The following is a 23573-nucleotide window of genomic DNA, read 5'->3' on the forward strand; positions in this document are numbered from 1 at the left end:
TTTATCTTTAAAATCTCTATTTTTCAAAGTGTCATGAGTTGAAAACCATGATTTAGCTTAGTTATTGCAGATTTGATTTATTTATTTTGATTGTCCAGTTTGCCCAACTTTATCAGAAAAGTAAATATATTTTATTTTCATATTTTTATCTCTATTTTTTCCATATTTTTATTCTTTGTTATTTTTGTTTACATTTTTATTATGCTATATATTCTTTCATATTCTGTGCGTGTATCCTGTCACATTTATTGTATTGTCATTTGTTCCCATATGATGATGTTTGAGGCGTGTTGAATGAAACATTACCCTTCAGGGGATATTTTAAGGCCCTGGGCGGTGAGCTGTGGATAGGTTGGGTCATTTGTCAGAATTCCTGAATAGTGACACACACAGTGTTGTGTTCATTTAGATCCATCACACCCCAAATCTTGGAACAGTTTTTCAAGACTTTTCCCAGAATTTTGCCCTTAATACTAGTTTAAGAAAAATGCATTTTACCACTTGTTTCCATGCGTCTACCGTGATTACATAATCAAACTCGTGGAGAATTTGTTTTATACATTAGACCAAAGAGTAGAGAGACTGCCAGATCAGGTCAAAGTTCAAAGGTGAAAGAAAGAAGCATCCGCTTTACTGACATTAACCTTTCACCTCTGTGCAGTCACATTTGGAACAGACTGAATTGGGAGTAGATTTAGTGTTAACTTATAGTTAATGGACTACACACTTAAAGTGAATAGGCAGTGTCAGGCAACTTTTCCTCTTATTTACCATTCAGTATTCTTCTAGCATACTGTCCAAAAACATGTAGACTCACAAAAGTATTGCGTGACATTTTAAGTTCAAATTCGGACGTGCGCTTAATCTCAGAACTAATCATGTACTAGACATGTAACTTTAAAAATACTTCAGATTAGAGGACCCAATTCCTCCTAGAGCTTTAAAATTGATCTACCAAACAACTCCACACAAAGTATGTTTTGCTGTGGTTTATGTTTACTTGTGCATATTGTGGTAAAAAATATGAATATTGCTGGCTGGGAAACTCAAGAGATATTTTTTCCTTGGAGGCGAGATAAATAAGCTATCAAATATGATAAAGAAAAATCTCAGTCTGCATGTTGAGATAAAGTCTGTAGTAGGGCTGCAGTATTAAAATTATCAGAAAAATTGCAAATGTGCATATTGCAATACACAAAAAACGTGTGATTATTATTAAAACCAATGTCAGTGGAACAAAGGCAGATTGTGATAAAATGTACGAATGAAATCACATGAATTCATACGAATTAGACACCTCTTACTATTTTCCACAAGTTTTCCACAAGTAAACTTACAGCTAACTTCTTTGCTGACCACAGTGTACAGTATACTGTATTCTACCCGGCGAATGCAAGTGCAAGTTTGCATATAAAGAGTCAATAAAGTGGTGAATGCATTCTGTTCACTTCCAGCAAATATATGAAAATGTCTACATAAACCATTTCAGATTTTAAGAGCTGTGAGAATCAGTGGGCACATATCAGTCCCTCGTCAATTTCTGGTTATAACCGGTTGCTGCCAAGCGTTGTGAACATTTTGACTGTCACAGTTGGGCTTTTTGAGTCTGTGATTTGGACTAGAACGTGGCAGACAACATTTCGGCTGTTAGATTACAACTTCATCTGCACTCAAAACAGAGAATGTTGGCAGGCCATCATCCGGTCTGTTCTGTAGTTATTAGATTTCTTGCTGTTGTCCCTGTGGTGTCCCAATTCCCCAGAGTCTCCTTATTAAAATTTTGTGCTCACAACATTGCCACAGTATTGCTGAATCTTTAAGTCTACTTGGGGACTTGGGTCATCTTTTACATTAATGGCTGCTTTCATTACTTTATGACCACATTTTTTTATGTTTCGGTAGGATATTGCAGTAAACAATCATAAGGTCTGATGTATTACACTTAACACAAATGCGATGACTGCAATGCTAGCTCATGACAATCTGTACGTATTTTATGTGGTGGCTAATTCGTATTCATTCGTACGACCACAATCGTACATTTTGTTATGGGTTTGGTTTCGTTATTGTTTTTTTTTTTATGATAATCGTATGTTTTTGTACAATTCTCTTCGTACCAATTAATACGAATAAGCCAACCTGTAAAATTCATTGTATTTTTAAGTTTTTTAATGCTTGAAAAAAATAAAAAAAAATTATTAAGCGTTATTGATAAATATAATATTTGTAAAACATGTTTATTAAGTTTATGGGAGAAGATTATGGATTGTATACCAGTCACAAATAAATTAATTAAAAGGTCAAGGATAAAAAAAATATTTTACACATATTTTATTAATCAATAACGTTTAATAGAATGGTAATATTTTTTTAAAAGCATTAACAAATTAAATATATGTGTATTTTACGAATTCGTATGACCACAATCTTAGATTTTATACGTTTTGCTTTGACAACTGTGACGGTGGGGTTATGGGTGTGGTTTCGTTATAGTTTTTTCAACCTGATCTCACAAATTTCCGTGGCAATTTTTTGCACATTTTTCCGTGGCATTCTAACGGATCTCCGCATTTTCCGTGGCCCTGCCACAGACTTTCTTTTTCGTGGCATTCTCACGGATTGGTTACTCAACTGTTTTGTCCTACCATTGTCGCTTCGGAGATCCGTGAGAATGCCATGGAAAAGAAAGTCTGAAAATTCTGTGACTATCCCACGGAACTTTGGGAGATCATGTTGCGTTTTTTTATGATAATAGTATGTTTTTGTACAATTCTCTTTGTACCAATTAATACGAATTAGCCAACTGGTAAAAATTCATAGTATATTAAAAAAATTTATGCTTTTTAAAAAATTATAACATTTTATTAAGCGTTATTGATTAATAGAATATTTGTAAAACATGTTTATTAAGATTATAAGATCATGGATTGTATACCAGTCACAAATGAATAAATTAAACTAAAGCAGGAAGGTGACCTAATTTTGGAAAATAAAAGGTCAAGGATAATACATTTTTTTTTTTACAAATATTCTATTAATCAGTAAAGCTTGATAGAATGGAATTCTTTTTTAAAGCATTAACAACTTAAATATACTATGTATTTTACGAATTCGTACGACCACAATCATAGATTTTATATGTTTTGCTTTGACCCCTGTGATGGTGGGTTTATGGGTGTGGTTTCGTTATAGTTTTTTATGATAATAGTATGTTTTTGTACAATCCTCTTCGTACCAGTTAATACGAATTAGCCAACTCGTAAAATACATAGGCTATTTAATTTTTTAATGCTTTAAAAAAATTATACTATTCGATTCTATACTAAGCGTTATTGATTAATAGAATATTTGTAAAACATTTTTTCTTTCCAAAATTAGGTCACAATTTAACTTTAGTTGAATTTATTCATTTGTGACTGCTATACAATCCATAATCCATAATCTTTTCCCTTCAAGCTCCAAGCCTCACAATCCCGACCAATGCTTTTTCTCTATAGAAAAGGAAAATTAACTGACTTATAACTATAAAGATTATGAACTGCATTTTAGGAAAGTTGAAAGAGTATATTATTGGATATATTTATAAATTCATTTTAAAATTGCTGATGTTAATTTTATATTCTTCTGCTTAAACTGTTTTAGTTTCCTTTCCTTGCTTTTTAATGCCATTAAACCTATATCTTCCGTGAAATCCAAAACATTTTCAAGCTCACTGGGCTTAGATTTGAGCCATGAGAGGGCGAAACTGTCAGGGCCGTTAAATGCTGTGAAAGATTGAGTGTGCTGTTTACTGCTGTTAACTGCACTTATGTACATCTAAGACTGGGAGTGTAGTGAGGTATCGGGCATGTTTCCCTGGATGCAGTCGTTGCTATGGACACCCTATTGACAGCCCCGTACAGTAAATCAGGTGAGCATTTAAAGTGTCAACAATCCCACAATGCTTTGGGGGTAAGCACGAACCCTATCTACATCAAAGGATTCAACAAATATGGTCTTGGACGTGTTCATTTTTGTATAATTTAATATTCACAGAATTATTTGTAGTTTTTGTTTTATGGTTTTAATATGGATGGGTGTTACAAAACTAAAGGAAGCAATAACAGTTTTTACAGTGGAAACTGGGCAGCTATGCAGTCAGTTGTGTCCCTTGCCAGAGCTTTATTTGTTAGGACTACCCAAGGCTCAGTGTGACAAGACCTGCTTGTGTCCTGAGATTTATTATTTGCAAAGCTTTGGGTCCTGCAACATGACTTCCTTCTTTGGAACAAGAAAAGTTTGCTTGCAGGTTGGACACTGCACAGAAGCGAGAAATACTCAGTACGGTTAAGAAGAAATTAATATTTGCACTGATCTTAAATTGTTTTTTATTATATTTTAATTTTTATTATAAGGGTTTTTATGAAATGTTCCTTCATGCCATGTTGGCCCACAATGCTTTGGAGCATATCTGCACATTTTGTACGTTTATTTGCGTGGTGGACAATTAAATGGGCAAAAAATTCCTTTAACTTGAAGGGTAAGCTGTATATATAAACAGAATATTAGTGGCAGGGTTATTTTGACCTGGGCAAGAAAGGAATGACCAAAATTCCCTACACCCTTAAAATAAAGGTGCTAGAAGACCCTCTGTTCATTTTTGCATACGTCTTCGTTTGATAACATAAGTGGTTTGACTTCCTACAGTGACTCATGTTTTGCTGTGTATATCAGCACGGGTGACGTCAAACACACGTGCAAGAGCCTTGAGTTCGACTCGCTCTATCAATGATCTGTCACTGGACCGCCTGTCTATTGTCATCGGATACTTTTTATCTTACTCCGCCACCTCTGCTGCTCCTGGGGGGAAATGCATTTGGAAGAGTGAGCTTGCCCAATCTCAACTACCACCCTCCCCTTCCCACATGCCCCAAAACACCCCCACCCCTCCCCAACCACTTTTTCATGCTCACAGACAGTCAGGCACCCAGAGAGGGACACAGATAGAGTAAACCCCAGTGGCAGCAGGCAGCTCCAGAGCCCGGGCTGCCCGGCACCTTCACGTCTTCCATGAGCTCCAACCTCCATGAGGAGGTTCTTCAGCATGGTGCTAAGCAGCCTGGTCAGCACCTCCAAGTGCAGGCCCTGGCTGCAGAAGAGATCGCGGACGCAGGGGAAAGACGAGAAGAAGATGAAGGCACCACACGGGCCGGCTAAGGTGAAAGCCTGGAGGGCTTATAGATAGTGACAGGCAACGCTAAGTGTTATGTTTGGCTTAAAATAGTTGGGCACGTGTCTAGAATAGATTTCGGATAATTGGTTTGTTTTAGTTTGTGTGTAATGAGATGTGTTAAAAGTTTTACTATAGTTGGATTGTTATGAATACTTCAAAGGTTATTATATCACACACATGTTCTTTGCTTCCCAGTCTCACGAAATTACATACCTATAGTCGAGTACATTTTTGATTCTTTTTCGTGATACGGTCACGAATTTCTACGTTTTTTCGTTTTGTTTATGTGTCATTGTCACGTATTGGTAACTCAACTGCTTTTATTTTAAAACCATTGTCACTTCGTTTTAGGGTTAGATTTGGTGTTTGCGTTAGGATGCCGCTTTAAGTATTGGTTTGTACTATTTTTTCGGATTAATTTTTTTTATATTTTCTGATTTTTAAACCATTGTCGCCTGGGGTTAAGGTGAGAGTTGGGTTTGGGTAAGGATGTCATTTTATGTAAATCTAACCCTAAACCGAAGCGACAATGGTAAGAAAATAGGACAAAACAGTTGAGTAACAAATACGTGACAATGACACATAAACTGAAATTTGTGACAGTATCACGAAAATAATAAATAATTTACGTGACTATAGGTACTTGGCATGATTGTTTATTTTTTGCACACGAGCATTCGAGATTTTAGGAAAGCTGCCATTGGCAGTGAAAATTGTTTAAGTGTTAGACAGAATCCGCGGTGCAATATGACTTCCACTGTAAATGTATATAATTGTGGACTGAGGGATGATTTAAATTTTTTATCTGCTAATACAATTTAACTTTTACATTACTTTAAAAAGCAATGAAAGGTCAAGCAACTTTTGTTCATTCGTGCATGCAATTTTAATATCCTTTCATTCTCTTTGGCTTGAGTTAAACGATTGAATTATTCAGATAAAGCATTTTTTGGCCCATGCGGTATGAATTTGAAACTTTGTGACAATGTAATTCCGGGCATCTCTCCAGGTTCGGATTATCCTCTGTCATCACAGATCACAGCAACATTTCCCTCTCTGGATTTGTTTGGCTTTAGTCAGGGAAACAGTTTCCTTAGCTCTCCACAGCCACACGCTTGAATGTTTGCACCCCCTCCTAATCAGATTATTATAGCTCTGTCCTGTAATCCAACCCTTACAGAATTTCCCTTTCAATCTGGTGTCTGGTTGTTTGGAGAGATTGTGTTACACATTATAGGAGTAGAGCTCCATAGGTGGGAACTGAATTCAAACTGGTTTACAAGATGTGTATACATTTTTAGCTAAAGTGAAGAGCCAGATTTCAAACATACATCAGTGTGTTTACATTGTGATGACTATTGTAATGCATTGCTTAAATGCCTTGTATATCTAGATTTGTTGGGTGATGGGTTATTTTTAACCCAGAGTTGGGTCATGAAGGGACAAACCTACGTCCGCTGGGTTAAATTTACCCAGAAAATGTTTATATTTGACCCAACAATGGGTTGACACATCCCTGCATAGGTTAAATTACAGTGTTTGTCCGTTTTTGACCCAACGCTGGTTTAAAAATAACCTAGCATTTTTAGAGTACTGTGTCCTGTAAATGACTCCAAAGTTTACTCTAAATTAGAAATGTATTTTAATGGTGCTTGCTCACTATTAAGGCATTGCTATTAATATTTCTTATATTTAGGTAAAGGGTTTGGAACATGTAGGCTAAGTATTAAATTTTTGAATCACAGAGCAACCACTCATAATTATATAGAAGCCATATAGCAGTGTATTCACAGCACCTCTCACAATTTATGTACAAGTTTCAGTTTAGTCTTTATTTTTATCAAAAGGCTTAAATATTTTTTTGGGGATTCTTTATTCTGTTTGCTAGACTGTGAGTTTAAGCTTTTTTGTTGAAACCTCATTGGTTGTTCAGTAAAGCCTCACCCTTTAGCAGGGTTAAAGGGATAGTTCACCCAAAATGTAACATTCTGTCATCATATACTCACCTTTAAGTTGTTACAAACCTACATACATTTCTTTGTTTTGCTGAACACAGGAAGATATTTGTAATCAAGCAGGAAGCAGGAGCACCAATGACTTCCCCAGTAGGAGAAAAAAATCTATGAAAGTCTGTTTAAGGTTATAAACATTGCTCAAAATATCTTCCTTTGTGTTAAAGAGCACCCATTTAATTGCCAAAAACAATGTTATTTTGTATAATACAATGTGTTCGCATGGTTTAGGGTTCAAAAAACACATTATTTTCTACATACCGTACATTTTTGTAGCTCAATGTAACTTTCAATGTAATTGTACGATAACGGTAGGTCCCATGGTAGGTGTGTGTTAATTGTGTAAAAAATTATTAATCTAACTTAAATATTTTTTAAATGATAGAGCCAAAGTAAAAAAGCATTAGTTTGTGCCCCGTTCTCCCCTAAATTTAATTTTAATGTGGTTAAAGTCCATGCCAATGTGTTTTGGTACGCCGCAGAGATAATAGATCAATGATAATCATTGCCTTATCTTGGCAGTGTATAGCAGAGATTTGTAATTCCCCTCATTACAGCCCAAGCATCTTTCATGTATTTCTCATCTGTCTTTGCGACCGACACTCATTTGAGGAGACCTGTGGTAGGTCAGACCACTAAGAAAATGAGACTGAAAGAAGAAAACCCACGCAGTCTAAAATGGCTGAAAGTTAACTCACAGATTTTTTTTGTTTTGTTTTATTACAGATGATTTTGACTGTATTTCTGAGTGAAAATCAACAGCTGCTGACTGAGGTGCCCATATCTCCAGAGACGCTCTGTAAAGATGTGGTGGAGTTCTGTAAAGAGGCAGGAGAAAGTGGCTGCCACCTCGCTGAGGTCTGGAATGGCAAAGGTACGAGATAAAAAATCCTAGATTTAACCGTTTTTGCTCCTATAGTGTGTGGTGTGTCATAATGTGTCAAAGACAGCACACCATACACAAACAGATTTTCAATCACGATTTTCGAGTCTCGACTGTGAACACAGGAAATCTTGCAAAATCTTGCGAGACTTCAGAATAAGCATGGGGGATGATATGCAGGAAGACATTTCAATGATAGTGTTTGGAATGATTTTCACAGAATAAAAGAAAAGGGTTCCTCTATCTCTGCTGTCCACATCAACTTCACTTTGTGCTGCGCCATGACTGCTTCTGTTTTCCATCATCTCTCTTTCTGATTGGATATTGTTTCGTTTCACGTGATAATCTCAAGAGCGTGCACTATTTGTCCTCGGGGTTCCCCCACTCATCAGGATTTCTGATTCGCGATTGGGGCGGCTCCGACGTTCTTCCGATCAGGTTCGGACACTCTTAACACACCTCACACCAAGGGAAAATCTGAAAAGATAATCTGTAGAACCCTCAAGATAATCGGGACATAGCTAGGATTGCCGTAAGGGCGGAAATCAGCCCCAAATCAGCCCGATTATCTTTTGGTGTGCACCCAGCATAAATAAAAGATTTGTAGTAGCCTGACACCTTTGACGCCAATTTACAGGACTTTAAGAGGATGTTTTCACTTTGTTTTAAGATGCATTTTGGTCGATCAGACCCCAAGTGGGCGAAACTAAATACATGTGTAAACGAGGTGTGAAACGTTTCAAGCTCATCCACTTTTGTAGTGTAGATTCTAATGTGGTCAAATGCGTTTGAACGGGCAACAAAATATTGCCTTCTCTCCACCTGTTGATCTAAAGTGATGTATCGAGCACAATGGGGGTTTTAATGGGCGTGCCAGTTTAAAATATTACATACAATTGTGAAATTATATGGTATTTCGCCAGTCTAGCCCTATGAGTCACCATTTGTTTTTACTCTTTATTTTTTTAAACATCCTGGGGCCGTATTCACAAAGCATTTTATCTTATCACTAAGAGTACTCCTAAATCGCACTAAAAGATTTTAGCTAGGAGTTTTCTCTTAAAAGTTATTCACAACGCCTTTCAGACCTACTTTTAGTAAGGAAAAATGATAACTCCTAAACTAAGAGTGAGTCTTCGTTGCTACGGATGACGTCAATTCTCATGCACGAGCTGCCTCGCAATGACCACGGTGATTGGTTGTTAGATGACAGGGCTGTCATGCGTAACATAACACAGACGCACCAAATCATGGAATTACAATATCGAAATATGTCTGTGTCCTATACAAAATAATAATAATAGTAATGCCATCGAAATGCATATATAAAAGAAAAGTCGTGAATTAAATTAAATTAAATCAAGCCTAATACAAATGAAAACCGCCAATTGCCTAATAATAAAACGACATTGCATTAACACTTGCTTGATTAATGTACATCCTATTAGCCTAAATAGACTACTTAAAGCAAGGAAATGTTGCCCATATTAAAGAAGCCTGCCTAATGTAATAAATAAATGATGGTGGAACTCGCCAAAACGAAAAAGAAAGCCCAAATGGATGCAGGATCAGTTTTGCTGCTGGCCCAGTTGGTGCTGGAAAAAAGAAACGTAGCCTAATAAAAGGGAAATTCGGCACTGAGATATCAAGCAAAACTAAGCGTGAGACATGCGAGAAAGTGATGCGCTGGTCAATGTACAAAACAACTGGCACCCGACCATCGTTTTCAACTAACCCGCCCGCAACTCGGACCGCAAAAAAAAAAAAAAAAAATAGTGTACCCGACCCGCTCCCTGGCCAGCATTTTTTTAAAGTAGTAATTGTTTAATAGTTAATTGCCATCTTTATTTCAAACGACCCGACCGAACGCGACCCGAATATCATAAAAAATATTTTTGGATGACTCGTGACCGCGGGTGACCGCATGCATCCGCTCATTTCGGATCAACCCGCGCATCACTGGGGAGAGGATTTGTTGCAGATCAATGCAGCATTCCCGCTTGTGTCGCGGACCCCGGACGACTGCGAGAGGCGGTGGTATGCATTACAATCGCAGTAGAGGGTTGAGATTGCAGCCTTTAAACAGACTAGCATGGCAACAGGTATGCCTATAATATTAAATATTTAATATCATTATTGTTTCATGTAATTCTAAAAAACTTCCTGCTTGCCATGAATGTAATGAATTATGAAACAAATGTTATAAACAATATGCTTACATTAAAGTGTGCTTTTAAGTATGTGCAATGCTTTTGAGTTGGTGAAACTGTCCATGTTAAGGAGGATCAGCACCTAAGACATTTTAAGATCTTTTGTGAATAGGTCTTAGTGAGTTAGGAGTCCTCTCGACTTCTTTTAAGCTGTCCCAGACTTAGGTGCTACTTTTAGGGCTAAAATGCTTTGTGAATTACTCTTAGTGAAAAAAATTAGGAGTCCTAAATTTAGGAGTGACACGCCCATTATTTTTAGGAGTTGCTCCTAAATTCGCCAGTTAGGAGCTACTTTTAGCCTTAAAATTCTTTGTGAATACGGCCCCTGGACTTTAGTTACTAGTTTCAGACCTAATGTATGCTACACTAGGGTGGTCCTTATAATGGGTAAAAAAAAATTCAACTCTCACCCCCTAAATGTGTTAGGATATCAATAAACACACTGTGCTAAATTTTGAATTGTTCCTACAATATCTACAGGTTGCTCAAAGCCTTTAAATATTTCCGAAATCACATATTTTTGCAAAAAGTGTACCATTTAAAAACGCACAACACACAACTTTGTTCCAGTTTTTTTTTGTCTCTTCTGATCCGAGTAACCATATAGCGGACTTGCTTCGTGTTGTTTCAGCCATTGCCTCAGTTGTCTATTGTGCTTTATTCACACTAAAGCTTTCTTGCTTTGAAAGACATATCACAACTAAAACCGGAGTTTTAATTGCCTGGAGCATGGTCAAATAAGTCCATTGCTGCCATAAGTATATATTATTAAACAAATATACATGCTAGCACAAAGTGTCACATCACATAATACGTGAATGTGTTAAACTTTAAAGGTCTTGAGCAACCTCTAAATATTAATTAATATTGAAACAATTTTGCCCAATATATTTATTTATTTATTTATTCAAACATACTGGTGTGGTGAATGCATAAACTTTTAAAAGTTGAAAAATAAGGACCACCCTAATGCTACACTTACCGCTCAATATGGGTGACAGCCAGAGATGCATTGAAGGGTACTGACTGAAAAATTTATGGACCAGATCCCACAAAGAAAACAACACTTTGGCATAACAATAAAGCCCTTGTCAGAGTTTGTTCTAGACAGTGGGTGGGTGGTATTATGTGGTCAGGATGTCTCAGGCCTCGTGGGTTTGTTTACAGTACATCGGTCCTGTAGGCCTGTTTGTCCTACACATGGCCTGTGATGGCAAAGAAAGCAACGATACCCGACAGCAAAGATACCTTTTAATTCTGGACTTCTGTGAAGTGTCTTATAAACAGATGTGACATGAATTTTTATAATCCACTTGAGACAGAGTGTCTACGTTCTTATTTGCAGAGAGAGCAATACCCCTAGATCAACTGATGTTGGAACACTTAAGAAAATGGGGCCAGAGGAGACAGGAAGTAAAGTTCTACTTGCGTCACGAAGAGTCTCCCATCACAAACACTGCTCAAGGTGAAAAACAGTTTCATAACAAAGTGTAGACAGATATATTTGTGTTGACTTACTCATGCATAGTTAACTAACAGCACCGTGTAAGATTTTCCTTTAGAATGCATTTTAAAGGGTGTAATATTTTAGATATTAAAATAGTGTCTCTTTAAAACATTGCTTTTTGAGTTTTGTTCACCGTGTCTCAGAAATGTTCGGATTCTTTCAGTGTCCTTGTGTGTGTCAGTCAGCTCTTGGCTTGCAGAGCTTGTCTCCGCTGTGATCTATAGTTGCGTAACCAATCCTCTTTCTGTGTAATTGGTCTCCTCGCCTACTTGTGCCCAAATCTGCACCTGAGACAGACTGCAGCACCATCACACTATAGGGGAGAAGATGCAGAGCACTGTCTGACCTCCATAGACAAAACCAAGCAGCATATGAGAGAAATATGTCTGTTTGTATGTATTTTTAAGGAGTACTCCGAAATGAAAATTAGCCCATATTTTACTCACCCTCATGTTATTCTAGGTGTATATGACTTTCAACCAAACACAGTTATATTAAAGGTCACGGTCTTTCTGATCCCATTTTTTAACCCCTAGTTTAGTCATCTGTAAAATGATAAAGTTCACTGCCAGGCGATATATTTTCTTTAACAGGATTCACCTTTCAAAGCCTACAGCGAACGGCCAGTTTGGACTACAGCTCTCTACTTCCTGCTTTAATGACATCACTATAACAGTAGAACAGGACTAAACTCCGCCCACAGGAATACGTCAGTCACCAGTTAAGCTAACGGCAAGCTAAGCTGCTATCGAATCACAACACACTAAACAAACTATATAATCAGAACTCCATACGTATTTGTGAAGGAGGGACTCTATAGAACAAGAAACACATCAGCCCGTTTCTTGGACAGTGAAAATTTACAATAAGTACAAATAATACAAATAAGTAAATTGTGTAAAAAATACCGCGTTTTTTACACGTGAAACATGAACACATGTTTTTTTGCGCACTGTAAACACAATCAAAGCTTCAAAAGCACAGAAAGAACGGGACCTTTATGTAATATTCTGGCTCTTTTCAGCTTTATAATGGCATTGGATAGTGCCCCATTTTTAAGCTCCAAAAAGTGCATCCATCCATCAAAAATTAATCCACATGGACATGACCATTAAAAAACATTTATATTTCAAACGTTATAAACTACGGCCATATGTGTGCTCATGAGTATTTTTTGCCTACTATAGAAGTGAATGGCGCTCATGATCGGTTTGGTTACAAACATTCCTCAAAATATCTTCCTTCGTGTTCATAAGAACAAAGAAATTTATACAGGTTTGTAACAACATGAAATTAAGTAAATGATGACAGAATTTTCATTTTTGGGTGAACTATCCCTTTAATGCTAACATTACTTGCAGTCAGACAAAGTTAATTTGATGGATGACAAAAGCTTTGACATTGGTGATCCTATCTGTCAAGGATCGCCAAACTTTTTCCTACCAAGGGCCAAAAATCTGACTGAGGGCCGTGAGCCGAAAGTAAATGTTGCTGCGTTATATAAGGGGACATTTCACAAGACTTTTTTATAAGAAATGTTTGTAACCAAACCGTTTGTGGAACCCATTCACTTCCATAGTAGGAAAAAAGAATACTATGGAAGTAAATGGGGTCCATGAACGGTTTGGTTACAAACATTTTTCATAATATCTTCCTTTGTGTTCATCAGAACAACGAAATTTATACAGGTTTGTAACAACATGAGAGTGAGTAAATTATGACAGAATTTTCATTTTTGGGTGAACTATCCCTTTAAACATGGAAAAAGTCAGATTTTCATGGTATGTCCCCCTTTAAAATTAAAGTGCCCTGATTCTCCTAATTTATAATTTTCTAATATTTAAAAAATAAATAAACAAACATTACCATGTTTATGCATAACTAATGCAGTTTTAATTTCAAAGGTAACTGTTGTAAAAATAAATAATTTTGCCAATAATTTTTACATTTCCCTTTGGCTGTGTGCCACTGCCTCGACCTCTCCATTATTTGCCTATAGTACCCAAGTTCGTTGAGTTTCGTGACTCATACTCTACACCAAGTTTGCATGTACATTTTTTAAATTATTCACATTAATTTCTTGCATTTACTTTTAATTTACATTTTTGTAATGTACAAATAAAAAAAATGTTACATTTAAAATAATATGTTTAATTAGAAATATGAACATCTAAGTCAATGACGTTTATGTTTTCCTTTATCTTTTTATCTCACGTGGCATGATGGGCCAAATTAAAGGTCATTGTGGGCCAACTTTGCCCCACTGGCCCTAGTTTAGGCACCTCTGCTCTAGTCTGTAGGCACACTCAGGCTTATGTAAGGATGACATCCAAGGATGAATTTCAAATAGACACTAACACAGCAACCATCCATAAAACAATAGCAATGAACCATTTAAGCAACCTTATTTTAATGCTCTGGCAACCAACCAGACCCCCATAGCATTGTAGGAGGCAGTTTTGCATGGGCAAGTACCATTCAGTTTCTACAATATAGTCTGTGAGAGCAGTGTGAGGTCACTAGAAGGGCATCAGAACCGATGCAGGTTTATGAAGATATTTCTAGAGCTTCTGACAAGATTACAGACATAATGACACAGCCCCTGGATTTAGAGATTCAAGCCTCCGCTTATTTATAGATGACACAGTTGAGCGTACAGGCGAAACAAAAGCTTACAAAAGAGAAATGACTGTAGGTTGGTAAACGCTGTTATCAACCCACTATACTGGCATAGAGTGGCATGTTATATGGATTAATGCCAGGCAAAATCGCTTGCGCTCAGTTGATTCAAAGTTAACTATTTCCTTTGTATTCCAGACTGATGTGTTCATTGATGTGTTTTTTAGGTCTCGCCGATTTTGTTCGGCAGCTGTGTTTATATTTGTCCGCTGCTGTGAGTTTTGGCAGGTCATACAGTGTCCTGCAAGCGTTGTGACTTTGGCGCTGGATGATAATGTAATATTGTTTTATTCCCAGCAGGGGATCAGACTTCTGAACCGGCCAATAGGAAGAGCGGGGGGAATTCAGACAAGCCCTGCGTGAATGGGGTAAGTTCCAAATTCATGCTGTTCTCAATCACGCTTCCCTTCTGGGCTGCTTAACACTCCTAAAGAGGTGCGCTCGTTGACGTCATTACGCCGAAACTGTAGCCAAAATGCAAGATCAGCTTTAAGTGAGCAGTAGTGCTCTAAAAGGACAGTTAATCACTGTGTGTTGTTAATGTGGAAAGCCTTAAACCCACAATATGTAATATGTCACAATAAAGCCGTAATATTTAATTTGGCCCACTTTATACTTTCTGTTGACCATAACAGTGCACCTACATGTCAACTAACTTTCATCAGAGTCTACTTAAAGAGGACATTTCACAAGACTTTGTTAAAGGAAAACACCACAGTTTTTTATATTTTATTATGTTCTTCCCTCAAACTTAGAGGAATTAATACATACCTATATTTTTTCAATGTGTGCACTTAATCTTTTTACAGCATGTTGTGAATTTGTTAGCATTTAGCCTAGCCCCATTCATTCCTTAGGATCCAAACAGGGATGAATTTAGAAGCCTCCAAACAATTCCATGTTTTCCCTATTTAAAGACTGTTACACGAGTAAGTATGGTGGCACACTATATTTAACCCATTCTCACTCCTCAGGTGTCAAAAACTGAAGCATGTTCAAACGCCTTCAGCGTCAGTATGAAGACGTGAAGGGTGCCCCTATGCGTCACTATATCGACGAAATGGGAACTCCGTTTCTTTCATGCTAATCCCTCAGTGTCGGATATAGACGAATCATGGCGCTTATGGACGTTAACTACTCAATTTTTTTCAACATTTTTACCATTGTCGCTTGGGGTTGGGGTTTGAACGACTTTCTGTTACATAAAATTACATCCTTACCAAAACCCATGCAGCATAACACCCAACCCCAAGCGACAATGGTTTAAAAATCAGAACACAAAAAGTATACTGAAACTGACATCCAAACCCGAATTCTAACCCCAACCCCAATCGACAATGGTTTAAAGCTAGGGAAAAAATGAGTAGTTACACTCTCAGAAATAAAGGTACAAATCTGTACATTTTCTGTCACTGGGGCTGTACCCTTTCAAAAAGTACAGCTTTGCACCTATGGATTTCATTTTAGTACCTCAGAAGTACATTCTGGGACCAAAGAGAACTTATTAGTACTTCAAAAATACATATTAGTATCTCAAAGGTACATATTAGTACTAAATGTTTACATATCTGTATCTAATGGTCCATACATTTACCTTTTTAAAGGGTGCTGCCCCACTGACAGCTAGGGGTACATATTTTGACTTTTTCTTACAATGTTGGTCCTTAAGGTACGGTAATCTACCCAAAATTGTTTTCTGTTTTGTATTCCTGTAAAGGTATCAATTGGAAACATAGGGTACAGCCCCAGATACAGAAAAGGTACAGTTTTGTACCGACAGTGTACCGTCCAGAAGCGGCATGATTCTGCCAATCGTCACATAAGTTGACATCGCATAACGTGACGGCATCATCTTCCGGGAATATTCTACATAGGTGATTTTTGGCACTAAAATGGTTCCCCTATGATTACAAGCCAAAGAACCACTTTTCGTGCTATTTATCACCATTTTATTTTTTAAAGTGATGGAACTCAGTTGGAGCCGTCAACTGTTTCGTTTCCATCATTTATCAAAAATCTCATACAGGTTTGGAACAACATATGAGGGTGAATAAATGATGACAGAATTTTCATTTTTTGGAGAACTATCCCTTTAAATTTAAAACTATTTTACTAACCCTAAGCATAAGTTTACTAATGCATGTTTAACTCTAATGCAAGTTAGTTGACAAAGGTGGTGCAGTGTGCAGATTGTTTAAAGAAACTATCAAAATAAATTGTCACAGACTGTACATTGAATAATATAATTTCCTATTTTCATCCCTATTTTTTGGGGATTCAGCCTCATGCACATCAGTTCTGATGGTATTGCCATGTAATTGCATTATGCCTCACATGAGATGCAGTACTCTAGCTGCAGGTTAAAAACTGGAAGCTCCGCAGTAGGGAGTTAGTGTGCTGTGTGCTGATAAGCTCCAGTTCCCATCCACAATCCTTCTGCGGTGGTTCATGTGGGGAACACAGGAAGTTTTAGAGAAACTCTACACGTAGGTTTCCCTGTTTCCCTGAAGATCAGTCAACCATATAACACTCCCAAGTGTTACAGCCTGGTTTCAAAGCACTTTCTGTCTGGCACCACATGTCTGTGTTTGATCATGCGTTTAAAGAAAAATGAGATATTATGTTTGTATTTTAGACCCTGCCTGTGAAAACCCAGCTAAAATCATCTGTTTTCTACATAAAGTCATTCTACATATAAAAAACATTGTGTAAAATACAACCTTGATATCTTTAATACTGATTGAGTAGGGTCATGTCAAAGATTAAACTTCGATGCTCATAATCTCAAAATTTTATTGTGAGACTTTAGCCTGGATTTTACAGACAGGGTCAGATTTCTCAAAAAAAAAAATTAAAAAAATTAAATAACCCAGTCAACAGACTTTTGTCGATATTGAATCTCAAGGCTGTTTTTAAGAACAAGGAGATCAATATGTGTAGGACTCATAACATCCTATTAAAGTGTATTCATACACAGCTATTGAACAGGTGGCCAGTGGGGCCTTCCCAGCATCTCCAGTTAGTTATGTTATAAATGAGTGACTCGCTCGCTGAGGCATCCCGATATGCGTCCCTCCCTGTATCCCATAATGCAGCTGTTATACGGATAATCCATTCGGTTGGGGGCAGGCTCTCTTTTACAGACCGCATCATGCGATGATATTTTAATTACATCCACCCAATAAACTTTTAAAACGTCCATGATTATATACTCTAAAACTGTCAGCGTAATATGCAAGTCTGCAAATATGCTCTATTTTTATACCAGGCCAGAAATCGAATTATTAGATAGCTTCATGCTCAGCACATTAAATATCTCCCCTCCCCCTGATAATACAGAGCAGCTGAGTATCTACCGTGCAGTACTGAAGTTGTTTGATGTTCATGTATGTCTCTCTGTCAGGGTCAGAATATATCAGACTCCCTTTTAGGCTTCTCCGGTGCATCCCCTTGTCATTATGCACATGGCTACAGGGTTCAACCCACGCATTTGATGCAGCTTTTGCCCATTCAAGTCTATTTTTGGAGAGTGCAGCTAGATCTTAGATAGAGTTAATGTATGCTATTGATGGATTAAAGGATGTAAATGCAAACCTATCACCTAAAGGATTATTAGGAACACCATACTAATACTGTGTTTGACCACCTTTGGCCCTCAGAACTGCCTTAATTCTATGTGGTATTGATTTAACAAGGTGCTAAAAGGATTCTTTAGAAATTTTGGCCCATATTGATAGAATAGCATCTTGAAGTTTATGGAGATTTGTGGGATGCACATCCAGGGCACGAAGCTCCCGTTCCACCACATCCCAAAGATGCTTTATTGGGTTGAGATCTGGTGACTGTGGGGGCAAGAAACCAATTTGAAATGATTCAAGCTTTGTGACATGATGCATTATCCTGCTGGAAGTAGCTATCAGAGGATGGGTACATGGTGGTCATAAAGGGATGCACATGGTCAGAAACAATGCTCAGATAGGCCGTGGCATTTAAACGATGCCCAATTGGCACTATGGGGCCTAAAGTGTGCCAAGAAAACATCCCCCACACCATTACACCACCACCAGCAGCCTGCACAGTGGTATCAAGGCATGATGGATCCATGTTCTCATTCTGTTTACGCCAAATTCTGACTCTACCATCTGAATGTCTCAACAGAAATCGAGACTCATCAGACCAGACAACATTTTTCCAGTCTTCAACTGTCCAATTTTGGTGAGCTTGTGCAAATTGTAGCCTCATTTTCCTATTTGTAGTGGAGATGAGTGGTACCCGGTGGGGTCTTCTGCTGTCGTAGCCGATTCGCTTCAAGGTTGTGCGTGTTGTGACTTTACAAATGCTTTGCTGCATACCTCGGTTGTAACGAGTGGTTATTTCAGTCAAAGTTGCTCTTCTGTCAGCTTGAATCAGTCGTCCCATTCTCCTCCGACCTCTAGCATCAACAAGGCATTTTCGCCCACAGGAATGCCGCATACTGGATGTTTTTCCCTTTTCACACCATTCTTTGTAAACCCTAAAAATGGTTGTGCGTGAAAATCCCAGTAACTGAGCAGATCGTGAAATACTCAGACCGGCCCGTCTGGCATCAACAACCATGCCACGCTAATATTACTTAAATCACCTTTCTTTCCCATTCTGACATTCAGTTTGGAGTTCAGGAGATTGTCTTGACCAGGACCACACCACTAAATGCATTGAAGCAACTGCCATGTGATTGGTTGATTAGATAATTGCATTAATGAGAAATTGAACAGGTGTTCCTAATAATCCTTTAGGTGAGTGTATATTTAAATGCTGTGCTTCATTTTTAAAGGTATATGACATTGCCCTTGCCCCAGTCTGATTGCACCATCATTGACCTTTACTCTCCAAATTTGCTGCTGTGATAACTTTTCTGTCATGATGCATTCTGGTCTCGCTGCACCTCCTGCTCCCGACAGATAAAACTTTATGAGATAGGCAAAATTCACCGTAAAATGTGATTTGGGGTTCTGTGAAAATGCAAATGCTCTGTCCATAGAGATGAATGCTTAGCCCATTAATGTTTCCAAAGATCTGTGCATGTTGTACCTAGGGGCGTCTGCATAGTAATGAAACAGCAATGTGTTTTGGCCCAGTGCAGCAGAAGAGGAATACAAATCCTGATAATGCGGTTGCTTTCCAAGACAGGACGTTCTTCTACATAAAGCTCCTCATTTGGATCCAGATTTTACTTTGGACATCAATCCAAATTGTCTTAATGTATTGATAGTAATTTATTAATATGACTTTAACCAAAAATAGACTTATTGGATGCACAGCTTTTGATATCAAAAGTGTTTTCTCCATTTATTTTACTCATTGTTTTAGTATGTGCATTCAGCATGGTTTTTCTTTGCAGTCCACGGCATCCATAGTTTTTTTCCTTGAAAAGTTCACAGTAAATCATGTACAAGTCAGAATAGTCCCACTGGTGTAACATTGGTGATTAGAAATCTTAAAGCAATTCTCCAGCCCAATATCATTTACTCACCCTCAAGCAATCTGAGATACATATGTCCATCATCTTTCAGACGAACACACATTAGGAGTTATTTTAGTAAATGTTGTTTTCCAAGCTTATAATGGTGGAAAACAGGGATCAGGAAACAACTTCTGACTTTGAAGCCCAAAAAAGTGCATCTATCCTTCACAGAAGTAATCCACAAGACTCCAATGGGTTAATAAAGGCCTTTAGGTAATCAATGCGATTTTGTAAAAAATTCCATATTTTAAACTTGTCCAAGTTGTCCAAGAATGCACTTTCTTGTGGTTCAAAGTCAGAAGTTGTTTCCCGATCCCTGTTTTCTATCATTATAAAGCTGGGAAGAGCAAGGACATTTACTAATTTAACTCCAAATGTGTTTGTCTGAAAGATGATGGACATATCTCGAACTGCTTTAGGGTGAGTAAATCATGGGGTAATTTGGATATTTGGTTGGAGTATCTCAAGTCTGCAGTTTATAGATTCCTCATTGTCCAGTTCTCTTATATATTTTCCAAAACTAAGCCATTATGGCTGTATGATGCATATTGTGTGTCTGCTGAAGTTAAAAGCACAGATTTTGGCCTATAGCACAATGGCTGTACGCATGGACGTGTGAAGGTCAGGATTAAATGACTGTGGTCAGTTAAATGAATCTGTAGCTATTAAAATGCTGGGGGAAACTAAATAGCTGGCTCAGCTTTATTATACATGTAGCACTTAAAGACTGCCCATTCCAGATGCTTTAAAAACTTAAAACAGTTCATCACTTTTTTAATACTAATATGGATTTGCCCCGTCTTAGCTGGTCCACTGCCAATAAGTGCAATGTGTAAGCGCCAGACATAAATTTAGCTTCTTACCTACTATACATTTACATTATGCAGTTGCTTTTATTCAAAGCAACTTATAGTGCAGTGAAGCTATAAGTCTTTTTGACTGTGTGTGTTGCCTGTGAACAATGATCTTCACTCACAAAGTGCAATACCAGTTGACCAATAGGAACACATATTGTATTTCATTACTATACTGTACATGCATTTTGTCCTCAATTGCATATTTTGTATGTAGATTTTGTCAAATGTTGCATTATCTAAAAATATATATTTTTAATGTGGATAGCAACATCTCAGCGTTAAAAAGTCTCTGCCTTTTTAGTCAGGATATCTTTAAAGATAAATTGACTGTAATAAATTTTAAACACACCACCTACAACAGTTTAGTACCATTATAAATTAATGATGTTTTAAATATGTAGGTCTACTAATCATGGTAGAACCATGTTATTTTTTTATGAAATATTATGTATGTACGTAGTATGTATATGCTATACAGTAGGCACCTGATACCTGGCTACCTAAACCATGGTGCCAGTTTTTCTATCTATCAATTTAATCACATTCTTTTTATGGATTGCACATTTTTAGTAAATGCATCATGTGTGTGTGTCGTGTCGCAGAGGCGCAAAATATTCATGGCAGAGGAGTATTTTGTGCTCCAGTCTGACGCGCATCTGGTAGTGAAAGTGAGTGTGGGGCAGCTGTGGCGCAGCGCGGGCAGCCTGACAGCGGCGCTCCTGGAAGGGGAGGGGGTGCTAGTCGCCATCGAATCATTCTTTACGAATCAATCGGTTCTTTTAGTGATTTAGGTTAACCGATTCACAAAGACCATTGGACTAATTGACAAAACAGCACGTTAAAACGGTAAACGTTTCAAGCATTTGGATAAACACAGATATTTAAAGTGAAAAGATTGCAAAACACATCACATAATAAAATTTTACACTATACAAAAATATTCACCAAAATACTTGAATAGGAAGGCAAGTAGTAAAAAGCGGTATTTAAAATAAACAGAAATCGAAATAATTATATTTAAAATAAATATTTAATATAGCCTAGTATAATAGCATTTATTTTGTATTTTTAATGCAGTGTATTTTATATTTTTTCTTGTTTTTCCTATTTAACTATTATTACTGCATTTATTGTTTGTTTGTTACCCAATCTTTATCTTCTACAGTTACTTTGCAATTCAGCAAAAGCGTGAAAAAGCAGTAGCTTATAAACTTAAATTTAATTAAATACTAAAGTACAAGTTAACATAGCCTACTGAAAAAAATTATTCATTTAATTTACTAATTTTTGTTAAGGTAAGTGGTCGCAATAAATGCTTTAAGCTACATTTAAACAAAAGTTTTTTGTTTTGTTTTGTATTTCTATTTTTTTTTAAAACGTAAATGTTTTTTGTTTTATTGAAATAAATTGATTGCGACCACTTACCTTAAAAAATGTAGTAAATTGAATGAATATTTTTTTTTAGTGTATTTACATATATTAATATAAATTATATAAATCATTTATAAAATCATTTAAATTAATTTTAACATTTAAAATTAAATATACACTACTAAAAGAACAGGAAATTCGTCGTGAGGACGTCTCTAAAGCAAAGAATCTATTAAAGTGACTCATCAGAACGAACTGTTCGAGCGAGCCGACACGATTAAACGAATCCCAAAGCTACTGTAGTGTGCTGCAGTCCACACCGGGCTGGAAAAACGCACGCACACACATACTGTACACATTAAAGCGAGAGAGAGAAGTGCTTGCACGTCAAAATTATGCCTGGGGAGAAAACTTACGCAGTATCCATCATCAAAGATTCACGTTAACATTTTATAAAGGTCACGCATTTTCCTCCAATTAATGATTATGCAAGTGTTATTACTCATCAGTGGCAAGATCGTAACTCCTATGTATAATAAACAAGAACGCGCAAAGCAAAGTCAGTGGCGCGGAGTGGGGATGACAGCCTGACTCATCGGTAATGTGCCGTAAGACTTCACTCGTTTTTTCGGAGAGGGGATTGCGGCTGTGTTTTGGGGTCTCACTGAGTGAGCTGCGTTCCAGTTCACGCGCAACACCGCATCCGTATACAGAGTGTCTGTCTGTTTCATTATAAGACCCGAGCACGCGCACCTGACTGTGTTAGACATGGAGTGGAACCACGTCGAGACTGTGCAGGAATTCACAGCTGAAGGACAATGCAGCAAAATTAAGGTCCGATCATGCAGAATAACCTGGGACTCTCACCAGGTAAATTCAGTGATCCTTTTTAAGTGTACAGTGCGACTGCATTAATCTGTGTAGCGTACCTATAGTGTGATGGTGATGCACAAATCCTGTTTACTCACATTTTAGTAGACTAAATGCATGGGTTGATCAGTTTTGTGAAGTAAAACATTGGGTTAGGTTACTTTGTGGTCCAGTGTGTGTTTGGGGATTCTCCGACCTCACATGTAATATTCATGCAGTTGACATGTCAGTTTTTGGGCAGTGTCCTGCAATGTCTAAAGCGGTGTAATTGATCTGAAATTATTAAAAAGATTTTGTATTAAGCTGTTTTAATTATGTCATATTAATAATACTATAGGCTAAATGTAGTCATTTTAAAAATAATTTTATTGCACTGAAGGACTATTTAAATAAAATGCTAAAATTTATAAAGAAATGGTGATGGGTCAGAGCATATAAAATATGCACATTTCCTTAAAGCAATACCAAT

General features: G+C 37.2%; 1 protein-coding gene across 6 annotated transcripts in view; it reads left to right on the plus strand.

The window, feature by feature from the left end:
* Positions 1 to 23573, plus strand: part of ppp1r13ba (protein phosphatase 1, regulatory subunit 13Ba) — a 41468-nt gene that overhangs the window by 906 nt on the left and 16989 nt on the right. For 2 of the 6 annotated variants that reach the window (XM_065244690.2, XM_065244694.2), the window contains exons 2-4: positions 7951 to 8098; positions 11663 to 11782; positions 14801 to 14871. In XM_065244690.2, coding sequence (XP_065100762.2) covers positions 7951 to 8098; positions 11663 to 11782; positions 14801 to 14871 — 339 coding nt within the window. Of the gene's footprint in view, positions 1 to 4972; positions 5198 to 7950; positions 8099 to 11662; positions 11783 to 14800; positions 14872 to 22417; positions 23105 to 23573 lie in introns of those variants that run through there. The other 4 variants (XM_065244692.2, XM_065244693.2, XM_065244691.2 and 1 more) reach the window with 4 other exon arrangements.

This window comes from Paramisgurnus dabryanus, chromosome 17 (assembly GCF_030506205.2).
Source record: "Paramisgurnus dabryanus chromosome 17, PD_genome_1.1, whole genome shotgun sequence".
Classification (NCBI taxonomy): domain Eukaryota; kingdom Metazoa; phylum Chordata; class Actinopteri; order Cypriniformes; family Cobitidae; genus Paramisgurnus; species Paramisgurnus dabryanus.